The sequence below is a fragment of the Eptesicus fuscus genome, chromosome 16 (assembly GCF_027574615.1).
Source record: "Eptesicus fuscus isolate TK198812 chromosome 16, DD_ASM_mEF_20220401, whole genome shotgun sequence".
NCBI classification, from domain to species: Eukaryota; Metazoa; Chordata; class Mammalia; order Chiroptera; family Vespertilionidae; genus Eptesicus; species Eptesicus fuscus.
The window spans coordinates 35,118,687-35,144,948 of record NC_072488.1 but is presented as its reverse complement, the minus strand read 5'-3'; the positions used below and the strand labels follow the sequence as shown (position 1 = coordinate 35,144,948).

Here is a 26,262-nt window from a genome sequence, read left to right as displayed (position 1 = left end):
TGATTTTTAGAGAGAGTGGAACATAGAGGGAGAGACAGAGAGAGAAACATTGATGTGAGAGACACATTGATTGGTTGTCTCCCGCACGCACCCTGACCAGGGCCAGGGATCGAGCCTACAACTGAGGTACATGCCCTTGACCAGAATTGAACCTGTGACCCTTTAGTCCACAGGCCAGCAACGGAGCCAAACTGGCTAGGGCTAAGCACTGATCTTGAACACAAAGGCAAAAAAGGATAATCTATAATTCAGAATTCTTACTTGTTAGTTCTAGTTATGATTTTCAAATGATTTTTAATTAAAAATGTTTAAGTCTGATAAAAGCAATAAGGTATACACTCATATACAAAGTATTTAGCATGCAAATTATTTTTTTGAATTTCTGAACTCTCCATAATGTTAAATGCTACGAATAAAATCAATATCCAATTTTCTATAAAAGAGAAAAAAATCCCTCAAATTTTCTATGTTCTGACAAGCTAAACAAGTCAGGTTTTAGAAGCCTGATATTCTTGGTTATAAGTGATATGTTGTTACAGATACCAAGTTTACAAAAAACAAAAACACCAACTTGACAAAATCAAGTGCTAGTGAAGATGTGGAGCAACTAGACCTCTCAGACACAGCTGGGAGGAATGCAAGTTCAGGACTTTGGAAAACTGTTCGGATCACATTTACCATGCAATCCAGTAATCCTACTTCTAGGTTACCCAAGAGGAGTAAAAATCTGTATTTACATGAAAGCCTGTAGGAAATGTTTATAGTTGCTTTCTTCATAATAGTCCCAAACTAGAAATACCTACAAAGTTCTTCACTGGTGAATGGATGAACACTTCAAGTCCATTTTACTAGATAAAAAAAGCTGGACTCAAAAAGTAAAAAATGGTATAATAGTACCTGTATGACATTTTGGAAGCGTCAAGTTATAAAGACACTTAAACAAGTCAGTGATTGCCAGAGTCAGGGGTGGGAGAAGGAACTGACTACAAACGGGCACAAGAAATTTTTAGGGAGATGGAAGTGATCTATGTTTTGATTGTGGTGGTAGTTATATAACTGTGTTTGTCAAACTTCTTAAAAGGAACTGGTTTTACTGTATAAAGATAAATTTTACTGTATATAAATTATACTTCAATAAATCCAAAATTTTTAATATATTTTATTTTTATTTTTTTACAGAGAGGAAGGGATAGGGATAGAGAGCTAGAAACATCGATGAGAGAAACATCGATCAGCTGCCTCCTGCACACCCCCTACTGGGGATGTGTCCACAACCTTGACTGGAATCAAACCTGGGACCTTTCAGTCAGCAGGCCAACGCACTATCCACTGAGCCAAACCGGTTAGGGCAATAAATCCAATTTTTAAAAATTGAGGGAACATAGGGAGTCCATTGGACAGTTTGAGAAATCTCACTCTGAAGGTTTTATTAAGCAGCTCTTCCTTCACTCTACTTAAAATCATTACTCAATTGAGAGAGGAAAATTACTGGGGGCAGGGAGACATTAGGGTGTCATAAAAAATTTTCTGTAGCCCTGGCCAGTTTGGCTCAGTGGATCGAGTGTCGGCCTGCGGACTGAAAGGTCCCAGGTTCGATTCGGTCGAGGGCACATGCCCAGGTTGTGGGCTCAATCCCCAGTAGGGGGTGTGCAGGAGGCAGCCGATCAAATGACTCTCTCATCATTGATGTTTCTATCTCTCTCTCCCTCTCCTTTCCTCACTGAAATCAATACAAATATATTTTTAAAAATTTTATGTAGAACACTCTGAATTTATACATAAGCCTGATTAGGAATGATTGTGACCTATAAAGATCTATTTATTCTATAAAAGGTTTTATTATAGGTATCTTCACATAGCAAGCTTTCTGTGCTTTTATTACAGACTTCATTTATTAAAAAAAAATGAACAAAACCTTTTTGGGAACACAGCTGTTATAACAAGAAGGGCATATATCAATCGCATCCTATCTGCAAAGGTGTTTCTAAAGAAATGCATGGGCTACCGTTTATATTTGATGTTTGACTTTTAAATGAAAATAAATGTGACAGCCCAGTTCAATACTCTCCACCTGGCAAGGAAGAGTGTTTGGCACATTAGTATGTGCTCATGAAAATGTTACTAAGATAAGCTTCAAGAAAGCAAAGTGATATTAAAGAAAAAGAAAGGTAAAATTAATTTAAAATAAGTACAAGTAAAAAATAAAGAAATATATGGGCCAACAGAGAAATAGTTTAGCTGGAAATAATTGGAAACATGTATTTGGTCACTTGTAACCTGTTGGTTTTCTAAAAATTCAGCAAGTCACTGATGGTTTCAACAATGAAAATAAAGAGGAAAAAGAAACATAGTAAGAGAAATTAGTCAGATGTAAGCAATGTTTAATAGAACTGCTTTTGCCACTAATTTCTTAAAAAGATGTTAATATTGTCAAAACACGTCCAAACATACTAATTATATAGCATATACCAAAAGAACCTGCTCTCAATGTTTGCAGAGCAGGATATATTTTTAAAAACTCACCTGAAAACACCTTGAACAAGTTAGCCAGTTGACTGTTCCCCACAAGCGCCAATATACATCTCTCCAAGATTTTAATTCTTCAAAAAGACTATTCAAATACTCATGAACATCCCACGTCTTATCTCTGGTGAAAGAGCATGAATTGTTATATTATTTTACAATAAATCAATATTAACAATTGTTTAGAGCAAATGTTTTTAAATTTGTGGCTTATATCCAAGAATATTTCCTAACTGATGGTTGTAGAATGGACTGAACAGTAGGTAAAATATCATTTGGGAGTCTGTTTATGCTTTATTTTTCTGTGGATAACAGGAAAAGGTATGAATGGTTGAATGCCAAATTATTTTGCTAAGCTACATAAAAGGTATGAATGGTTGAATGCCAAATTATTTTGCTAAGCTACATAAAGGATTATAAGTTAAATACAGTTTGAGTAGGCTAACATTTGGGACTTCAACATATGTTGCTTTATTCTATTTGTACATATTATATAATAAGTTGTTAATTATGGGTGATTCTAAACATTTCATTAATGTGTTTATATTATTCTCAAGAGGTATTTTTTAGTAATTGAATAATATAGTAACATACAATCAGGTCTTGGTAATAAACATTTTTATGTTAAGATCAACTTTAAAAATAGCAAAGGCACCTGGCTGGCATGGTTCAGTGGTTAAGCATTGACCTATGAACCAGGAGGCCACGGTTTGATTCCTGGTGAGGGGCACATGCCTGGGTTGCAGGCTCGATCCCCAGTGTGGGGAGTGCAGGAGGCAACCGATCAATGATTCTCTCTAATTATTAATGTTTCTATATCTCCCTCTCCCTCCTCTCTGAAATCAATAAAAAATATATTTTAAAAAATAGCAAAGGCTTAAAACCCTATTTGCTATGGTCATATATAACTCAAGTTCCTATTTTTCCCCAAGTCCCTTAATCTTTTCAGACTTTTGCCATTTTTGTCCTTAGTTCAACAAATAACAAAATGACATCATGTTATTGCAAATTACATAGGCACATCTGTTTTAAGTTAAAGACAATTTTTAAAAATGCCTTCAACAGCTGACTTGCTGGAAAATACTTTGAATAAGACAAAAGTGGATGTTGAAGTTAACAATTTTTTTCACATAGTTACCACTGTCAGAATATATATAGAATATATAACAGTTATTGCTATCAGAATGGAAATAATTTTAAAAATAATTTAAAATTGATATTAGAGAGAGGTATGGAGAGAGAGAGAAAGAGAGGGAGAGAGGGAGAGGGAGAGGGAGAAAGAGAGAGAAACACTGATGGGTTGTCTCCCGCATGCACCCTGCCAACACTGGCCAGGGCAGAATGGACATAATTTGTTTGTTTTTTTAATCCTCACCTAAGGATATTTTTCCATTGATTTTTAGAGAGTGGAAGAGCGAGGGAAAGACAGAGAAATATCGACGTGAGAGAAACACATCGATTGGTTGCCTCCTACATGAGCCCTGACCAGGGCCCGGGCCAGGGAGGAGCCTTCAACCTGTCCTTGACTGGCATCGAACCTGGGACCCTTCAGTCCACAGGCTGATGCTCTACCCACTGAGCAAAACTGGCTAGGGCCAGAATGAACATAATTTTAAAAATATGAATCAAGTCTCAAGACAAAAAAGTATAAAATTCCAGGTGCTTACAATAACTAAGAAAGATTCCCTGATTATTGTATGGAGAGAAAAATGAAACATTTTAAAGTTGACTGTGCTATTCGTATTAAGGTCAAATGTGTTTTCTGTACTTCCGTTTTAATGTTTAAACTATGAAATCTAACATTTGTAGTTTTTTTCTTTAGTAAAAGTGTTGCACATTTTTAATGTAGAAAAAAGAACAAGCACGAAGAAAATTAAAACCATCCATAACACCATCACTCAACGGTAACACTGTTAACATTTTGTGAGCATGTTTCTAGTTTTGTTTTATAACCTGTTCTTCTTTTCACTTAATTTACCACTAACCACTTTAGATGTAAGTATATATTCCTTTACAACATTATTCTCAAAGGCTGCACATTAAGAATTGATTAGCTGTGCTTTATATACATTAGTGTATAGATATTTTAGTTTGTTTAATCATTTGGGTGTTTCTCTTTTAAAATTTAACAACATAGCAATAAATGTCCTTATTAAGTGCTTTCACAAATCCAATATTACCTCTTTGTGTTAAATCCTAGGAGTAGGATATATTTGAAAGTTTTTGCTTTCTTGAGACATACCATTTAACAATACTCTCCCTCCAACTCTGAATGAGAACTGGTTTTGAACTTAAAGGGGAATAAAAAAGAACTATGCATTAATGGAATACTGACAAAGTACGAAGAATACACAGGTTATGGAATATTCAATTTCAAAGACAATTTTCCTCATTTATAAAAATTCACCTTAAAGTATACTTGGTTCTCTTGTCAAATTCAAAGTAACATTTATATAGATAACTAAATCTGTTAGTGAAAAGAAATAATTGTAATAATACTGATCAAAATGTCTTTTGAGATAAATACACAACCATTTTTACTCTTTAAAACTTAAAAATATACTTACCCAGTCAATAAGACATAGCCTTTAAAACTATTTTGTTTTGGAAATAGCATCTCTCTAAATCAGTGGTTCCCAACCTTTTTTTGGCCATCCCCACCTAAGCATCTCAAAAATCCTGATGTCCACCCTGTGACATATAATTCTTATCCTTCAAAAAGTGAACTCCTATTCATGCAGAGGAAGCCTAAAAGGCCCTTAACTTGGTCTAAACAAGCTTCCAAAGAACATGGCATCCATGAAAGAGAAAAATAAAAGCATGAAAGGACAGCTGAAGTACTGAGGAAGAAATCACTAAGAAATTGTTAAAAAAATAATAATATGAAGTGATACGAAAAAATAGCAAATAAAGTTTCAAAACATATAATAGAGAACTGGAATGCATAAATATGTCACAATATATATTTATATACTGTATATGAGGCCCCTAGAACAGTAAGAAATGCAAAATATTCATAGTTAATAACTTATTCTCAAATTGCCCCCCTTAAAAATCAAATTGCCCCCCTGTGGGGCATGTGCCTCACGTTGGGAACCACTGCTCTAAATCAAAGTTGGATCACATGCAGAAAATATATCCTATTCCTTATAGGAGTAGTTATGCTTCTATAAATACACTAGTAATTCACATTTGAAAAGGCTGTATTGTATTTTCACTACACCTTATGTGAATATACACAATATTTCCATGTCGATCCACATTGATTTTTCCAGGAATGCAAGAAATTCTTCTTTCTGTTTCTTTTGTCAAAAGTTTCTTACACAAACAGCATCTATAACAAAAATTGATACAAGAAGGAAAATGTAAATATAGTAAATTAAAGATTTTAGCTGTATCATACCGCCTACCAAAGAAAAACATGCCACCATACCTGTACAGTGTCGCTGCAGTATTCCGAGAATCTGGGTTCAAGTACTCAGGATCAAATAGTCTCTCAATCTTCTTACAAAACAGTTTACTATTAACAACAAATGACCAAGTTAATTTCCTTTATTTATTTTACTAAAGTTACTTCATAGTAATGAAAACAAACGCTGACCTATCTGCACATGTAGAAAAAAAGATTAATAAATCCTTAGATTAATTATCTTTGGGAATTTACAAATTAATTCTTCTAATGAGAACTGCTTGATCAAGAATCTATTTTCATAAGAAAAATAAGACTGATGAATATCTACCTCTCTTTTAGTCTTTTGTTACGGTAATATTCAAGATTAAAGATTTTGGAAATTTAACAATTCTAGGTCTACCAACAACTCAATATCGGTAGTGATAAATACACAACCATTTTTTATTCTTTTAAAACTTAAAAATATACTAATTACCCAAAAATATACTTATAATTGCCTTTAAAACTAAGGCCAGTCTTAATAATTACATAATTCACTGCCACAGTAAGCTCATATATACATTATACAAAATAACTAATTTAATTACTAATATTTATCTTGGGCAAGTGGCTCTGGATAAATTTTACTTCATTTAAAATAAAATGGAAATATATTTTTAAATGTAATCTAAAAACAGACTATTTTACTAAAATGAAATAGAAATAATATATTTTTTCTAATAGGAAATCAGACTTAAAATAAAAAATTAGCCCTAGCTGGTTTGGCTCAGTGGATAGAGCATTGGCCTATGGACTGAAGGGCCCCAGGTTCGATTCTGGCCAAGGGCACATGCCCAGGTTGCGGGTTCAGTCCCTGTGGGGGGCGTGCAGGAGGCAGCCAATCAATGATTCTCTCTCATCATTGATGTTTTGATCTCTCTCTCCCTCTACCTTCCTCTCTGAAATCAATAAAAATATATTAAAAAATAATAAAATAAAATTAAAAATTACCTTCTAAACTTATCTTTCTTGTCTTTTAAGTCATCAACCTCATTGTGTGTGAACAGATCAGCTATACGTGTAATAAGATTTGCATTAATACAGTTCATGTTGCATGGCGTAGCTACTATGGCATTCATATTTTTGTGGCAATACTCAATACATTGTTCAACCTAAAAAACATAGAATAAAAAATGAATGTTGAAAATAGCAGCATAAAGGATAATGTAATATCAATACCTTTCAAAGGTAAAATTCATTAAAAGTCTTATCCATGTATTGCTACATACTATCTGGTTTTTGCTTATTTGGGTTATCTACACTGTTCCAAAGTGGTCCAGCAGGTCAAATTTGTACAAACATATATCCATAGCTAGAATAATAATTTTCCACCTTCTTAAAATATTTTTGAAAGTAATGCAATGAGCATCTTTCATAGCTGTGCAGGTATAAATCTTAGTCCACAAACTCAAGTATATAGGATATGTGACTTCTTATCACTGAACTTAGGTAACAATTTAAAGTTTCCATTTCTCTGAGTAGCAGAAACATAATTTCAGTTAATTCAGGGTTTTCTCAGTTGTGTTGTGCTTGCTCTCTTCCTCTTTCTCCAACCTGAGGTATATTTATTTACTTTTATAAAATATTAAATCATTTATGAAAATTTACTTTAAAAAAATATATTTTATTGATATTTTTACAGAGAGAAAGGGAGAGGGATAGAGTGTTAGAAACATCGATGAGAGAGAAACATCAATTGGCAGCCTCCTGCACACTTCCTACTGGGGATGTGCCCGCAACCAAGGTATATGCCCTTGATCGGAATCAAACCCGGGACTCTTCAGTCCTCGGGCCGACGCTCTATCCACTGAGCCAAACCGGTTAGGGCTGAAAATTTACTTTTTGAGGTGGACTTGGGTTCCAGGGAAAACTAGCATTGGCTAATCAGGTATTCTTTAAAATATTTTGCTTATGGCAGAAAAATGTCCTAAAGGGCTTAGATTTCAGAATTCAAATGTTAAGGATTCTTTTAATTTCTGTTTTTTTTCTGTAACCCTTTCCTGAAGCAATTAATACCAACAACTGACTAGGGGAGGACTAAGGAATACAAAGAACTAGAAAACTAGTAAAACCCCAATCAATCAAATAAACAAACAAATTTCCCATCTGTTAGCATAGCAGAGGAGTGCTCTGCCCTGTGTAATCTTCTTGGGGACTAAAAGTAAATATTTATTTAAAGGGAAACCATAAGAATATATAAAAACATTTGAATGATAAATTCATTAACAAGAAAAACACACAAGTATGTTTCATGTTAAAACTTGATGTGATTATGTACATATGCTTTTATGTTTCATCAACTACTCTTAAACAATAGAATGAATGAGCATCTGATTTACACATACTACAAAATTATAGTATTTAATAGTTGGGTACTGGTTCTTAATTTGCTGAACTATAAATGAAAGACACAAATTAGCAAAACATGCTTCAAGAAACTACTTAAATAGTGAAGCAAATATATTCCAATAATTTTCACTTAACTTGATTTTAGAGCAAACTCTTTGTTAGGGTAAAGTTAATTCTGTTTTGTTTCATCTAATACAACAGAGAGCTACTCCTTGAGGATAAATTGCTTGCTTTATAGGCAACATATACAAATGATATATAACAGCCTTCACCCCCTTCAAACATGAGCAGTTTATTTTAATGGAATCACACTCTTGAATTAACAATTACTTCAGAAAGATGCCTTAGAATTTTCTAACTTGAAGGAAAAATCAAGTTAAATAATAAATCAAGCATGGGTGAACAGAAGAGCTTAGATCTTTTATTAATACTTACCAATGAATCCATTTTCAAGAACTCTGAAGAAATAAGAATTGAAATGACATTTCCTGGCTCTTAAAAAAAAACAAAAACAAACATTTAAATTCTCCTTTTTATTTGTACCTCAAATTCCTGAGAAAAGGCTCCTTCTCACCTGAAAAGAGGATGATACTCTAATAAGAACACTTTAAGATTATCTTACTATGGCTTACATATGTGAAAGAAAGAAAATGCAATGTTCAAATTTCTTTAGGGTATAAAGAAAATACACAGAAAATTTGCCCTGGAATTAGATGCATATCAAGTAAGAGGACTCCAGTTAAAGATACAATATATGCAAATTTCTCCTTAACTAAACCAGGGAAAAAGATAATTGAAATTGAGAATATAATTCATCACACAAAAAACAGTGAGAAAAATTTTTAAATGATTGAGAGCTCTTGTTCATAAAAAGCAGTTCAATGCTTTTTAAGAACAAGTACTTAATGAAAAAGATTCTGAAAGACAAGACAAAATTTACTTCTGCAGAAATGCTCAAGTTCATTCCTAAAGGCAGGCTGAGTGGAGCCAGGGAGACGGGATGCCATCTGATGCTACTGTTTCAGTAAACCTAAGTCATCTCCTATGAAGTATAGTTAAGAAAAAGAAAAATCTGATGTTTACCATTGTAGCACTAAGACAATCCAACTAAAGAACTATACAATGATTAAAATAAGTAACCCTATCTTTTCTTAAATAACAACTCTAGATTAAAGATTCTCAGATAGAAATGAAGACAGGAAGGAGCTGGTGAAAGAGTTCCTCAGGTAATTGTAATATGATCCATTCCAGTTAAGACCCAATGTCTGGATTATCAGAGATTTAATTAAGCATTTTGGTAGTTTTCCAGATTAGAATAAAGATTATGTGTGTAAAACTTTACATTTCTAGTCATTTTTTCAAGGTCAAAGATTACAGTAACTAGTTTTGCTCTACTTTTACCTTTACCATCCACATAAATATACTGGATCAAACAATAGCTTGATTTTGATTTTTACTTCACACATACATATCATCTAGTATCTCTGGACTCTGATTGGCTGAAATTTTTGATTTAGCAATCCTGTAATTTTTAAGGATCACTAGAAACGTTTTCCATTAAATTTGGCCATTAAAATACAAATTATAAAATTCCTCAGAAAACTTTTATACTGTCAGTATAGATTCATTTACTAAGAAGAGGTTAGAAATATTTTGGTGCTGGCCAGTGTGGCTCAGTAGTTGAGCATGACCTATGAACTGGGAGGTCACAGTTTGATTCCCAGGTCAGGGCACATGCCTGGATTGCTAGCATGATCCCCAGAAGGGGTGTGGGTGAGGTGGCCGAGCAATGATTTTCTCTCATCATTGATGTTTCTCTCCCTTTCCCTTCCTCTCTGAAAGCAACAAAAATGTGTATTTTTAAAAAAGAAATATTTTGGTACTGCTGTAAATAGCAATTTTAGTGCACAGAAAGACTTTCTAAAACCACTAGTGAGATTTCCTATATAAAACTATTCCCAATGAAAGATTATTTAGTAATTATTCTTATCATCTAGAATAGTGGTTCTCAAACTCTTGCTCTCAAGATCCCTTTGTAATCTGAAAAACAGACTTCTAAAGAACTTTTGTTTATATGGGTTATCTGAGTATTTACCATATTAGAGATTAAAACAGAAAAAAATATTAATTTACTTAAAAAATAAACTCATTACATATTCACATATCTTTATGAAAAATAAGTACTAGTATATTTTCCAAAATGAAAACAAAAAAAACTAGTGAGAATAACACTGACATATTTTGCAAATTTCTTCAATGTCTCACTTAATAGAAGACAGCTGGATTCTCATATCTGATTCTACATTCAATATATGAGTAATCTTTTTTGATGTTATATCAAAACTTGACAAATGGTACTTTTTTAAGGTTAGTTGCAATGGGATCTGAAATCATATCAATGAACTTCTCCATTCTATTACCTTAAAATCAACTGGCTTATCTTGTGCTTTGACTCTAACTCCATTCACGATTTTTAACATCATGTACTATTCAAGGAAAATATTGGTTCATGGAGTTATGTTGAACCATTTCATTGTACAATATATTAAAAAATCACATTTGTTAATATGACAAGTCTCATCAAAAAAGTCTTTAAATATTAAGAAGCTGCCAAGCACGTAAAAGTACATATAAGTTTTCCAAACTTAAATTCTCACTTGAAAGCCTGAATTTTATCATTGGCAACAAATACTAGCAGTTGCTTCCTTTTCATTGACAAGCTCATTTAATTCATTTTCTTTTTGTGTTTTTGTTAATCCTTACCCAAGGATATTTTTCCATTGATTTTTTAGGGAGAGTGGAAAAGGGAGGGAAAAACAGAGAGAAACATGGATGTGAGAAAAATACATCGATTGGTTGCCTCCTGTATGAGCCCTGACCAGGGGCTGGCCTGGGAAGGAGCCGGCAACTGAGGTACATGCCCTTGGCCGGAACTGAACCCGGGACCTTTCAGTCTGCAGGCTGATGCTCTATCCACTGAACCAAACCAGCTAGGGCTTAATTCATTTTCAAGACAATATCTGCAAATGCCTACGTCTGAGTAACCACAATTTGTCTGTCAGTTATTCTCTCAAGTAAACACAGTTTTCAATTTTTAAAAAAGCAACTAGGTTAGACTGCAACTCAAACAACTGCACAAGTGCTTTTCCTCTAGACAACCATCATACTTCGGTGTATGGCAGAAGTACACTTCCCGTGTACTTCTCACAGAATACTAAAAAGATGTATACTCAAGGCTGAAAACGTAATAAAATTAGTAATTTTTACTACTTCATCAAGGACATTCTTAAGTGAACCTGGATTTTTTTTTTTCCTTTAAAATGTTAGTTCATGGCGAAGAATACAGAGACCACTAGTATAGTTTGGTACACTGGCATTGATATGTGCTAAAGCTGCAACAGTTTTACATCTGCACCACCTGGACAAATGTCAACACATAAAGACAAATAACATCTTGGTTTTATTATGCAAATTGTCTTGACCTTTTGGATCCTCTAAAAGGATCCTCTAGAACACCAGTGGTCCATGTACCATACAGTGGGAACTGCTGATGTAGAGACCTGTCCATTCGCCATACATCCTATATAATAAAAGGCTAATATGCAAATCGACTGAACAGTGGAACAACCGGTCACTATGACATGTGCTGACCACCAGGGGGCAGATGTTCAATGCAGGAGCTTCCCCCGGGTGGTCAGTGCACTCCCACAGGGGGAGTGCCGCTCAGCCAGAAGCTGGGCTCATGGCTAGCAAGCGCAGCGGTGGTGGCGGGAGCCTCTCCTGCCTCCGTGACAGCACTAAGCCGTCAGTTGGACATCTCCGCAGGGCTCCTGGACTGTGAGAGGGCGCAGACTGGGCTAAGGGACCACCCCCCAAGTGCATGAATTTTGTGCACCAGGCCTCTAGTTCATTATAATTTACTAAAAAATATGAGGTATGTTTTCTAAAGGGCAATTACTAATTTGAATATAAATGCTAATGTTCAAGCAATTATCCACATTTCATGTTTGGCCTGAAGCAACTACCAGGTGACACACAAACTTAACTACAAAGTAAGTAATGGATTGTCTTTTACCTAAAATGGGCATCTCACAATCTTTATTCTCCTTAGTGTTCCTTTTAACATATTTTATCAACCAGTTGAAAATTTGAACGTCACAGTGAACTGAAATGTCCACCTCTTCCCAGCGCTGGGCATCCATAGATAAATATTCAGCAAAGTACTTCATTTCTGATATCAAAAGGTCTCGTGGGCAAATAAAATCTTCTTTCAAATTTTTTGCTTCATCACATACATGGATCACCATATTTGGCCTTCATAAAAAATGGTACACAGAAATAAAATTATTAGAATTTCAGAAGAGGAGCCAAGAATATTAACATTTATTAGAAGTATGAGAACAAGATGTTTTTGAAGATTTGACCACAAATCAGTTTTATAGGATTTAAGTGTCTTGCTAATCTTATCCATATCTGAGATTATGAATAATTTTAGTTAAACTACTCACTTAATTAGACAAATAAAAATATTTTTACTATGGGACTCATAATTTACAGGGTTTAAATTTATTATTATTTTTTAAAATATATTTTATTGATTTCCTACAGAGAGGAAGGCAGAAGGATAGAGTTAGAAACATCGATGAGAGAGAAACATCGATCAGCTGCTTCCTGCACACCCCCTACTGGGAATGTGCCCGAAACCAAGGTACATGCCCTTGACCGGAATCTAACCTGGAACCCTTGAGTCTGCAGGCCGATGCTCTATCCACTGAGCCAAATGGGTTAGGACGGGTTTAAATTTATTATTTACAAGGTATAAGTAAATTATGAAAATTTAAAAAACAGTACCAATAATTGTTACAAAACAGTAATTGAAAAATAAAAATAAATAAGTAAATAATTGCATTTGAAATAAAATTGGGCTACCCAAAAAAAGGTTATTAATCAATACTCTTGTCCAAATCAAAATAATTTAAATAACTCACTGAAAATTGTTCTTCCAAATAAATTATGGTCAAAATATAAACAGGTAATGGCTGGTATAATGAAGCATAAAGTTTCTGTGGCTCTTTGGACCACTATCTGAAATTATCTGATAAAGTTTTTGTGATACAAACCTATCAGTTAAAAAAATCTATGTAAAAATTACGTGTAAATAAACTAAAAATCACTTTCAAAGGGTGATTTTATTTTACTGCGGTAAAATATACATGACATAAAATTTGCCATTTTAGGAGTACAGTTCAGTGGCATTAAGTACATTCACATTGTTGCAATTACCACTACCATCCATCTCCAAGACGTTTTCAAAAGGGTAAATGTTATGTGAATTATATCGTAATAAAATTGTTATAAAAAGAACTATCTAAACTGAAAATACACAAAAGAACTTTTAGAGACAATGAAAATATTCGATATCTTCATTTAGGTCACGGTTACATGCTGAGCCCATTTGTTAAAACTCATCCAAGTGATTACTTAAAATATGTGCAGCTGAGTGTATATCAAATATATAAAACAATACAAAAGCATCAAAACTTGCAATCCAGCCCTGGCTGGTGTGGCTCAGTTGGCTGGAGCATTACGTGCACCAAAAGGGGACAGGTTTCATTCCAGGCCAGGGCACACACCCAGGTTGCATGTTTGATCCCCAGTCCACGTGGGCAACCAATCACTGTTTCTCTCCCACCCCCTTCCTCTCTCTACAATCAATAAAAGAAAAAAAAATAGGGAGATTTAAAAATAACTTGTAATATATTGAAAGATATATTCTAATTTTTACATGTTTCTATAATAAATAATTATATTCAAATACGTCATTCTAAAATACATACCCAGTTTCTTTAATAAAACTGGAGAACTAATGACTGACTTTTCCTTTAGATTTAAAATTTACTTTTCAAAGTTTTAGGTTAATAGATGTTATTTCTAATATTTACAAAATGAAAATAAATTTTTAAAATGAAAAACGAGTCATTAATTTATAAATAACACAAATAAGCATATGTTTAACTATCAAGCAATTATATATAGTTCAACACATTAACTAATTTCAACTGTTTCAGCAATTGTGTTATTTCCTAAATTATGGTAACTGATGTATACAATCATCAGTCATGTATTTTATAATTTAAAGTTGATACTCATATTAAACTTATCTGGCAAAGAACCAGCCTCCTACCCTTCAGATTCTTCAGTCTTTTCTCCACCGATACGAGTAGTACAACTTTCACTTTCTGAAGAACAATTCCTTGTGGAAGCTATACTATGTCTTCCTTAAATACAGAAACAAACACATACAAAAACAAAGGGGAGAAGTTAGCATTTCCAATTCAGAATGGATTTTTACTTATTGAATGGTTATACTGTAAATGCATGGCTTCCAAGGCTAGTTAAAGGTGGCATTTCCCTTAATATTCCAAAGGTTTATGCAAGAAACAGTCCAAAAAAGGGTTAATAAATTGCTAATGTTTCACTGAAGATTTAAAAAATACTGATATGGCGTATATAAATAGGTTCAAATGCTCAAAAGCCAACAATATAAATTTCCCTTCCTGAAGTGAATTTTCATACCAATACTCTGACTACTGTTGCTGAGATTAAAATAATTCACTACACTCTGAGGATTTCTAAAACCAGTTATTATTTCCAAAGCAATTGCGGAAAAAGATCTCTTCTATCCTGCCACTGTGTCATTTTAAACTATCATTGACTACAACAAAGAATAGATAGCTGTAAAAAAGATAACACAAGAGACAAGAAAACTCTCTGAGGGAGGGGAAAAAACCTTAAGTCAATTTCCCTTAATATTTATGACATAACTTGAAGTAGTAAATTTTTGTAAAGAAATTTTTTTGGTAATAATATTTGATCTGCATATTAACATTTAAAATTTTTTCAAATATAGAAAAGAAAAATTTCTAAAATTTAGGAAGACAAAAATGCATAGATTTTTCTATTAATGTTTATATTAGCCTTTACATAAATAAAAGATGGTTGGAATACATAATAATTTGCAGAATTATCATAAGGACGAACACTGCATTTTGTTTTAAAACCTTACCTGTTTTGGAAACTGCATCCTGATGAATAGAAGCCTCCTGAAATTCTCCGTGTGTGTCAAGAAGTGAGGATTTGATATACGTGGCTAAAGTTTCAACAGGACTCTCTCCAGCCATTAGGGGACTATACCGGTTGTCAACAGGTGAGCTTCCACTGCTCTTCAGTTCCTCAAACCTTTTTGCACACTGTAATAATATAAAAGGAAGAAAATGCAGGTCTGGGAGTTTTTTAAAAAAATTATGCTTTTATTTATTTTTAGAGAGAGAGGAAGGGAGAGGGATAGAGAGATGGAAACATTGATGAGAGAAACATCGATCGGGTGCCTCCTATACACCCGCTACTGGGGATTGAGCCCACAACCTAGGCCCGTGCCCTGACCTGGAATTGAACCAGTGACCTCTTGGTTCATGGATCAACACTCAACCATTGAGTCACACCGACTGGACTGGGAGTTTTAAAATTAAAAAATAAGAAAATATATTCTTGTCTACTATTTTGAAGATACTTTTCCATAATTATTTTTTGTAGTCGTTCCTTGAAATTGATCACTTTTTCTGATTTTTTTTCAGAAGATATCTGTGGGACTGTTATTTACCTCTTTGGGTGTTAATCCAGGAACGAGCCTTGCCACAGTTTCCCAGTTGATGGTCTGATGGATTCCGATTAATGGAAAAAGGAGCATGTCCAACACCATTTGGCTGTTATTGTTCAGGAAATTGTTGTTTTCTGAATATCCACGACTCATCTTTTGGAACTAGAGACAGAGAAAGCAGATTTACTTGCATTTGATATACAAATGTTTTCAGAACATTCTAAATCAGTTATAATTCATTCCTAAAAATGATCTGCTACTATATAAAGTAAAACTGACCTAAAATAAACCTAAAGTATATAGCTCAAACTCTTCAAATATAATAGCATTTTGACATTATGACTTGGTAAATGGATGGATAGGATAGACAGATAGATAAATATATGATTAAAAGTATAATGCAAAAGTATTAATGGCATCAATCATCAACTATAATTAGTGTTATTTTTATATGTTCAAAACAACTTTTTTGGGGAAAGTCCTTCTCTTCTTCCTTGTCTTCAGAAGCAATGTAACAATTGGCCCAAATAAGATTTAATCCTTAAATACACACCCTGACATTCATATATAAAAAGCCAGGGCACCTCCACACACATACACACGGGCACTCACCGAGCAGAGTGGGGGCTTCCCTTGCTTCCTCACCTGACTCTCCACACGTCACATCCCCTATTTCAACCCAGGAGCCCTTGAATAACATGTCCAGTGACCAAGAGTATCCAAAATCTTCAGGCAACAGGATCACCAAGAAAAAAGGCTCCAGATGGCTTTCCAAATGAATGTAGTTCAATAAACATTCATTCAGTGGGTCCCAACTATGTGCCAAGCATCAGGGATGCAAAAATAAATATGGCATGATCCCTGTTCTCAAGGAGTTTATGGTCTAGGGAAGGGTATTAGCAGACAAACGGATCTTTTTAATATAATTTTCTGAGAGCCAAAGCAGAGGGGAGCCAGAGGGGCAGAGGAGCGACACATAATAGCTACTTACTGAGTACTTCTTAGTATGGTAGAACTGTTATTTCAATAATGTTTCACCACACCCCTATAAGAAAGGTGCTCTCCCCACTTTTACAAGATGAAGAAATAGGTTCAGAGAAGTATAAGGCCACAGAAGTAGTAAGAGGCCGGGCAAGGTAAAACTGACTCTCACATACATGTTGTTCCCATCATATACAAGAGGTATATTACAGGGAGACAGCAGGTTGGGAATGATGACTTAGGGTGGAGAAAGACAGAGTCTAATTTTGAAGTCAATTATAATTCAACTAGAGGCCCAGCGCATGAAAATTCATGCACTGGGGGGGGGGGGGGTTTCCCTCAGCCCAGCCTGCCCCCTCTCACAGTCCAGGAGCCCTCAGGGGAGGGAGGCGACCCGGCGATCAGGGTAAGGTGATGCCCCATCACACCTATGCTGCTGCCACGGCCAGCAGCGCAAGCCTCGGGCGGCCCTGCTTACCTGAGCCTCAGGCAGCCCTGGGCGGCTGGGCAGCTGCCATCCAAGGCTTGCCTGCACCTCAGGCCAGCCCTGGGTGGCTGGGGGGCTGAGGGGACTGGGGGACTCTGGATGCAGGTGCGCGGAGCAGGCGGGCCTATGTGCCTGCTGCCCCGGCAGGGCTGAGGGGACTGGGCACCACCATCTTGTGGCTGTGGGTGCCGCCATCTTTGAGGGTGTGGCAATCAATTAGCATATTCCTTCCTTATTGGTTGCAGGTGCCACCATCTTTGAGGGCAGGCAGTCAATTAGCATATTCCCTCCTTATTGGCTGTGGGTGCCGCCATATTTGAGGGCAGGGCAGTCAATTAGCATATTCCCTCCTTATTGGCTGTGGGTGCCGCCATCTTTGCAATGACGTGAGGGTCAATTAGCATATTCCCTCTTTATTAGATAGGATGAAATAATTCTGAAAGCTTCTGCTTGTGAGGTATGGAAGGGGGAAGGATGTTGTATCACAGCAAAAATGAAGCTACAACATTTAAACTGAGAGAAGTTTGAGTATTTCTGGCAATTATACTTCAATAGAGCCAAGATTTAAAAAATAATTTTTAAAAAACCTTTTTTTTGGTATCAATGTATGTGAGACATCTCTTATCTTATTCAAACACGTGCTGAGTCCTTGCAATGGGCCAGGGATTCTATCTGAAGTTAGAACATAAACTTACATGTGAAAATAAGACAAAGGTTTATGGCTAGTCATAGCTATGACTTAATTGATGATGAATTCTGGGGTGGGAATGTAATCACCAAAGAGAAGCTATTACTATGGGAAACAACATCTATTTTAGGGCATGAAGTATACACAGCAAGAATCCACTGACAGACCGGTACAGTGCCAAAAGCAGTGTACCCAGGAGTCTATAGCTCTGCTTTGAGTATTGACTCCACACATGCTAGTCAAGGCACATCATCTGAACTTCAGTAGTAAGATTAAATGTCTTTGACTGACATCAATAGAGAGAATCAAATGGATTATTTTGTGAGAGCACTTTGAAAACCATGAAAGCGTCTCATGAATGAGAGTATCTACCTCCTAGTATTGTGCTGAGGATTATGTGAGATGTTTTAATGTTGAATGGGGAGTTGGAATGTAGAAGCTCTCAGTAAGGGTTAACGATGATTAGGACTATGTAACTGTTTCCATAAAACACTGATATAAGACACATCAGGTGGTAGACATAAAGTCATCCTACATGTAGCTGCCTGAGCATTAAAAAGAAACACTTAAGGTATTATATGGTTCAGATTACTTATTGCTATGCCTCAATTTCCTCATCTGTAAAAAAAAAAAAAATAGTGGCTAGTCCACATACTTTTGAGGACATATGGACAGAGCTACCTGGTACACAGTAAGGGCTATGTAATGTTTGTAGTAGTAACATTACCATTCCAGAGATCCTCAGATTACTGTAAACAAATTCATAAAGATAAATGTGGCAGATAAAAGGAGAGACAATAACTTTTCAATGAAGTACCCTTTTGACAAAATGAGTAAAAAGTCAGATCTAGATTCTTACCTAGTTTTTACCACTTTCAACAGTCTCAGCTATAAGAAAATAATACCTACCTTTGGTGTTATTGTGAGGATTAAACAGTAATATATAAAGCATCCAGCACACTATTTGGCATACAAAACGTGCTCAGTAAATAATTTGTCACCACTATTATTTTCCTTCCTCCTATTATGGCCATTATTGGCATTAAAAATTTCTAAAAATTATTTTAATAACTGTAAATCACTGCCTTGAGCCCAAATGAAAGTAGATTTTCCAGAACTTCATTGTCTCCACCTGTGTGCCTGGCACATCATCACTTTTCACACCACACAATTTGAGATGTATGTTAGGGCATGGGGTAGTTCTGTATCATGTGTTTGGGTCTCAGTCTAAAACAGAATTCAGGGCAAGGAACAGGGGTACTTTTTTTTTTCTTTCTTTCACTTCAAAAACATTTTATTTAAAATTCCTAAAATACTTATTGTGTCCTACAATGTGTAGGCACCTGCTAGCTAATCAAAAACACAGTCCAGACTAAATACTGAAAAACGTGTATGTATGTTTCAAATATGATACTCATAATATACGTTTTAGAATAATTTAAATCATTTAGAGATGAAAAATTTGTTTTCTGTTGACATTTTCTTTAGACAACTGAATCACACCAAAGAAGGGAAGAGTACCCAGTACTGATTCCAGTTAAATGAATGTTCAAGAAAGCGTCCCTTAGAGCTGAATGTAAGTGTGAAAGGATACTTCATCCTTGACGGACGACACACAAATTCTCTCAGGCGAGCTGTCACAGTGTATCCCATTCTGGGGGGGAGGGGAGAGTACAGACTCATCAAAAACTGTGACAGAAAGTTTGAAGCTCAAATTATATTACTACTAAGTCCACTCCCATTCATGACAAAATATGTCTTAAAAGTTAATGTTTAAGTTGAAACGTGTAACTTACCGGAAATAAAAATTCTACTTGTTTAATACACAACACGCTTTAAGAACGCACTTCATGTCCTCTCCCCGCTTCGCACGAGCTTGGTTTAGTTCACTGTATCTAAAAAGAACAATCCAATTAAGGCCAACAGAGGTCCACGACTGGCATCTGATTTTTTTTTTTCCTTTTTGAAACTGAAAAGGCTCCTACGGATGGTGACCATGGTCCCTGAGCAGCGGTCAGATGCGCAGCGAGGGCGGTGGGGCAGGTCCCAGGCCGCAGGGTGACGGGGTGGGGGTAACCCTGAGTCACCCGCACGCGGGGAAGCCTGGCGTCCGGCGTCCAGCCCGCAGACGAGGACGGAGCCAGCGGGCTTTCCACGGGAAGGAGAGAGGACAATCCCATCGGACACCCGGGAGGAACGGGGCGGAGCCGGGCAAGCCCCCGGCCAGGGGGTCCCTCGCGGCGCCTCCGGCTCCGGTTCCGCCTAACCCGCGGGGTGAGGGGGACAGAGGCTCCCGGCGTGGAGCGGGAGGGGAGGGAGGGCGCACAAAGGCGCGGGCAGAGGGGCGAGGCGGGGGCTGGGCGGGCAGACGGCGGGCAGAGCCGGCTGCGGGGCTGGTGCGCGGGCGGGGCGGGTGGAGGGGCTCTGCGGCTCGCAGGGTTGCGGGGCTGCAGGCGGCGCTGGGGGCGTTCGCGGGCGTTTGGGCGAGCGGGACCCCGGCCGTCCCGCCAGGGATGGAGGCCGCGGCGGGAACGCGCTGGCGGCCAGCGGCACCGCCCCTCGCCGCACTCCCCGCCCCGGCCGGCCCCCGGGCCCCTCGGCGCCTGGCTCACCTCCACAGGGCCGGGCGGCCCTCGCTGCACCTCCGTCCCCTGCGGCGGCCGGCTCTGCCCGCGCTCCGGCCATCAGCTCCCGCGACCCGGCCGGCAGCCCTGGCCGCAGCCCCCACACGAGTCCTCACACGCCGCCCCGCCCGCGTGGGAGCGGCCGGGGACCAGCGCCCGGGGGCGGGGAAGCCCCGCCCCACCCAGCGCCGCCCGGCCAATCGCGGGCCAGCGCCGCAGCGGCGGAGCCAATGAGCGACGAGCTCCTGCAGGGCGGGAGGGAGCCGAACGGGCGGCTGCAGCCGGGGCCGCGGCGCCTGGCTCGGTCCTCCCCTGCCCCCTCTCAAGCGTTCACTCCCGGGCCTGTCGCAGTGCAGCGTCCCCACCCTCTCAGCGTCTTGTCTCTTAGCAACCAGGTCCTCCAAGCCCGATCCTAGGTGACCAACGCTGAGTCCAGAAGAAAGGGGGAATATGGGAGCGATAAATGAACAAAGGGTGGACGAAATAGTTTTCGGTGCAGGTCACTTCGGTATCGCTGCTTAGGTTAGGTAGAAGCAACATGGTGTGACCTGAGGGACACGAAAAGCGTCTTGGGTTAAGCATTGTCTTTATCAGGAGGCATCCCTTGGGGAACAATGTAAATAGCGCGCTGGGTTACAAACTCAATTTTTATTCACATCAATAGGTTCAGCATGTGTGTGTTATTGTGAATATTGCCACGGGGAACCTGGTAAGGTGTATAAAGCCGAGTCTCGTAGGGTAAATACTACACATCACGTTTCAAATTTCCACTTGGAATGCGTCTATTCTGAGAACCAAAAACTAAATGTCACAGTCAGAAAGGACAGAGAACGTAAAACCCTACCCAAATGAATAATGACTACAATGAGACCTGATGATGAAGTGGCTAACTGTACAGTCAGTTTTTTTTCCAATTGTATCACCTGTGACCCTCTGCAAATCTTTTGCTATTTTTGTTCCACAAAGATGTTAATTCAAGTTAGGTAAGTTTTGTACTACAAACATACCAGTCAGGTACATTTGTAAGAGAGATGACTTGTTCTGTACTTCCTCTTTGTCCTCTCACATAGGCTGGAACAGATCAGTTGTGATTGATGGAGAGCCAGTTTAAACTATAAGAACAAGAAGGACCCCTAAGGGATTGCAGAGCAATAAGGAAGGAACCTCGGCCATGAATTACCTTGTGAAGCAAAGTTGCCTAAGAGGCCCTAGACTGCCTGTCTACCTCTGGACTATGACAGAAGAGGAAAGTGTTAATCTTGCTTTAGCTACTGCATTTTTTTAAACCTATTTGTTACAGAAATTTGATCTATATGTCATTGGCAGGTGGAAACCTTGCAGGCTGGAAGGCTGCTGACTCTTTCCCAAGTGTCATGTGTGTTAATTTGGAAGGCAGACTGTCAAGCCTATAGCTCTGAGGGAAGAAGTTGAGAATAGGTCGGAATGTGCGTGTGTTGGCTGCCACGCCTTGCTTTTAGCAAGGTTCAACAAAAAGAAAGGAAATCAGTTAAGAATTAACCAGTTTGCAAGCAGACACTTTAGAGAATAGTCTCTACTACTGGACCCCACCCATAACATCTGCTCCAGCTGTTGATCCACATATTATGCATCTCTGGGGGATCAATTCAGGTACTTAATGTTTGAGGTTTATCCTCATCTCTCTCCAGCCTCTTCTATAACGATATTCATTTACAGAATGACAGAGCTAGAAATGATCCTTGAAAAATCAACTTCTTCAATCTTTTTTTAAAGACTTTTTTTTTAAAAATTGATTTTGAGAGAAAGGAAGAGGGAGAGAGAAACTTCAATGTGAGAGCAATACATCGATCAGCTGCCTCCTGAATGCCCCCTACTAGGGATGGAGCCCACAACCAGAGCATATGCCCTGCCTGGGCATCGAACCAGCAACCTTTCTTTGGGTGCAAGGGATAACATTCAACCAACTGAGCCACAGTTGCAAGGGCTTCAATCTCTTTATTTTAAGGTCAGATAAAGTTTAAGTGACTTGTCCAAGGTCAATAGCCAACTCAGGTTCAATGACCTTTGCCCAAAGAAGAATCTTTCTTTGGTATTGTACAGATGTTCCTTCCTGAGGCCTTTTATGCAGAATGGGCAATTGAACCCAACTCTTCCATCCACTTTCCCTTCCTAGGCAAGTCTAACTCTTTTGTGTTCACAAGCTCATCTATCCCTCTATTAGGTTTTGTACAGACTAAGTTGCTTTAGCAAAGATACCCAAAATACAGTAGCTTAAACACGATATAAGTTTATTTCTCTCTCAAATTACAGTAGAGGTGGTAGTCCAGGGCTGACATGGCTGCTTTGCCATCCTGACACACAACTTCTATTGCGGCATCTGAAATGACTGCAAACACTCATGCTCACTTCCACACCCCACGGAAGAAATGGGAGACAGGGCAAGAAATGCATGCCCCAGGACTTTTAATTAAATTTTATTGGGGTGACATTGGTTAATAAAATTATATAGGTTTCAGGTGTGCAATTCTATAATACATCATCTGTAGCATCCCCCAGGACTTTTAAGGCATGATCCAGAAATCACATGTATCATTTCCACTTATATGCCATTGGCTACAATTTAACCATAAAGGGGAGGCCAGATAATGTAGGCTCCATGTAAGCAGCTGTGTACCCACTTTTAAATTATGGGAGAGTGAGCCTCTACCCAACAGTCAAGTTTCAAGGGTTATATGCTACACAGACCTCTATTATTGACTTCATTACAGTAACTTATTTTTGAAACATTTTAAACTAGTGAAATATGAAACTAAAAAGGAACTCCATTAGTACTACAAAAATTATATATACACTCAGATAAATTTTTATGGATAAAAGACAATAAAAATGCAATGCCTTTTGGACTCCAGCTGCTACCAAACATTACTGCAGAGCACGATTTAAAACTAAATAATGTGCCCCGCTGGTGTGGCTCAGTGGTTGAGCATTGACCTATGAACCAGGAGGTCATGATTGGATTCCAGGTCAGGGCACATGTCTGGGTTGTGGGCTCAACCCCCCAGTAGGGGCATGCAGGAGGCAGCCAATCAATGATTCTTTCTCATCATTGATGTTTCTCTCTCTCCCTCCCTCTTCCTTCCTCTCTGAAATCAATAAAAATATATTTTAAAAATAAACATTGCCAAGAAACAAAAATATTTATTGATTTTTCACAATGTAAAACTTGAAATAATTGGCCATGCGTGTCTGGAAATTGGAGGGAAGTTCTAATTTTTGGCATTGTGGTGGACTACATGTGAGGCTCTCCTGATGCACAAGACCCCATCTGGGACATACACATTCAAGCACTTTGAGTCTCATAGGAAGTTGGGGAGCAGGCAAAAATCTATCAAAACCAATGAGCTAGAAACTGAAGGCAGAAGGGAGGGTTATGGATGCCCAAAGTTGTCAGGAGTCTGAGCTTTGTGCCAATCAGCAGAGTGAGGGTGAGGGGAAACTGATCCTGGTCTCCTACTCTTACTTAAGACTTGCAAGGGAGGACTTAGCTGGTCCCAAAATATGCTGCCTCCAGTAGAGGCAGAAGTGAATCCTCTGTGGAGTCAAGCCTTCCTAGCTTAGGCCTGCAGGACTCACAGATTAACAACTAATAAGCTCAGAAAGATCACCATAAACACGAAGCCAGACACTATGCGTGAGCATCAGAACAGACAATAAACATTTGAACTTCTAAGTACTGCAGATACGGCAGTACTTGTAGATATTAACATGGCATCCTTAAATAAAGGGCACAATAAATGATCAATAATGAACAAGCAGATTGAAAAAAAACCCCCAGAACTTTTAGATATAATTATTAAAATATAATTTATCTATATTTAAAATATAATTATGAAAATTTAAAGAAATCATAGTGAATAAGTTAAATGGTAAATTAGAAATAGCTGAAGAGTGAACATGCAAATATACAAAGCTATGGAGGACCGAATGAGGTTCAACATATGTCTAATTTGAATCCCAGAGAGAATAAACAGAATGGCGATAACTGTTGTAAAATTTCTAGAATTGATTAAAAAGATGAATCCAAAAGTCCACAGATCCTGGAAGCAAATCAAATGTATTACAAAGGCATTTGCCATCTAAAAGACGTGCTATCTGCGCTTAAGCCGCTTTGGCTCCGTCAGCCTGCAGGCACGTGCCCTTCGATTCGGGTTAAGGGCATAGCCCAGGTGGTGGGCTCTATCCCCAGTAGGGGTTTGTAGGAGGCAGCTGATCAATGATTCTCTCTTATTATTGATGTTTCAATCTCTCTCTCCCTCTCCCTTCCTCTCTGAAATCAATATATTAAAAAAAAAAAAAAAGGATAGGATACCTAATCCATGGACACAGACAATAGGGTGGTGAAAACCGGGGGCAGAGAGCGGGGGCAAGTTGGAGAGGACCAGTGGGGGCGGGGGGGAAAGGGGACATATATAATACTTTGGACAATAAAGAGGAAATAAATAATAAAAAGATATGCTACCTAAGTGACGTGTGGCCTTTTCTCTAGGGCTTAATTTCCAACTGAAATTGACTGTACTGGCTTAAAACTAAAACTTCTTTGGCGTGCAGGGTTATGAATGTACTAGTGAAATTTAAAAATCAACCAAGGTTAGCCAAGTCAGCATGGTTCAGTGGTTGAGCATTGACCTATGAACCAGGAGGTCACGGTTCGATTCCGGTCAGAGCATATGTCCGGCATGCGGGAGATAGCTGATCAGTGATTCTCTCTCATCACTGATGTTTCTCTCTCTCTCTCTCTCTCCCCCTCTCCTTGCCTCTCTGAAATCAATAAAGAAAATATATTAAAAAAATAAAAATAATCAACCAAGTTTAAACTGTACAAAAATTAACTGATCAACGGCATATAGTTTGATATTCCTTCCACATATTGTCTATTAACAGTGTAAACAAAACATTGATGCATTATGACTATCTAGGGAAATAATGCATACTATAGCTAGTAATGAATTTAAGCTATTGCTTTACCCTGTACTCTTATTGTGTTAGGATTAATTTCATATGCTCTTTCTATTGTGAAACTTTCTGACATTAATGAGAGTACTGGGGAAAGATACTATGATTTATCCGCTCATTCTTTCAGGATGTGAGTGCCCAAAATATGCTAGGTACTGTTTCATGTGTGGGATGCAGGAAGACATGAAGCAATATACCAGTAAACCACAGAGTTAATGCAGAGGTTGCAGTTTAAAACAGGGTGACATGGATGGGCTTATCGAGATATCTCTTGGGCAATGACCAGAAAGTTGCAGAAGAACGGTATGAGGATTTCTGGGAATGTCCAGACATAAGAAAAACTATGTGCAAAAGTCCAAAGGTGAAAACATGGCTAGATTATTAAAGTGATCGCAAGGTGGCCAATATGGCATCTATGAGGAGAGTGGAAGGTGAAGAGTTTGAAAGCAGGTCAGATGGCATAACACTTGTAGACCTTTAAGGACTTTGAATTTTTTTTTTTTAATATAT

The 26,262-nt window shown here is 37.8% G+C and overlaps 1 protein-coding gene across 2 annotated transcripts in view; it reads right to left on the bottom strand.

Moving 5' to 3' along the window:
- The window catches only part of SANBR (SANT and BTB domain regulator of CSR), a 37,275-nt gene extending 16,421 nt beyond the window's left edge, over positions 1-20,854 (bottom strand). The window contains exons 1-11 of one of the 2 annotated variants that reach the window (XM_054728238.1): positions 20,749-20,854; positions 19,933-20,031; positions 15,984-16,142; positions 15,390-15,573; positions 14,508-14,601; positions 12,399-12,637; positions 8,759-8,817; positions 6,926-7,086; positions 5,957-6,043; positions 5,747-5,857; positions 2,524-2,647 (exon numbers count right to left, since the gene is read on the bottom strand). In XM_054728238.1, the coding sequence (XP_054584213.1) occupies positions 2,524-2,647; positions 5,747-5,857; positions 5,957-6,043; positions 6,926-7,086; positions 8,759-8,817; positions 12,399-12,637; positions 14,508-14,601; positions 15,390-15,573; positions 15,984-16,133 (1,209 nt within the window). In that variant the 5' untranslated portion in view covers positions 16,134-16,142; positions 19,933-20,031; positions 20,749-20,854. Of the gene's footprint in view, positions 1-2,523; positions 2,648-5,746; positions 5,858-5,956; positions 6,044-6,925; positions 7,087-8,758; positions 8,818-12,398; positions 12,638-14,507; positions 14,602-15,389; positions 15,574-15,983; positions 16,248-19,932; positions 20,032-20,748 lie in introns of those variants that run through there. The other variant, XM_054728239.1, reaches the window with a different exon arrangement.
- Positions 20,855-26,262: the final 5,408 nt, after the last annotated feature.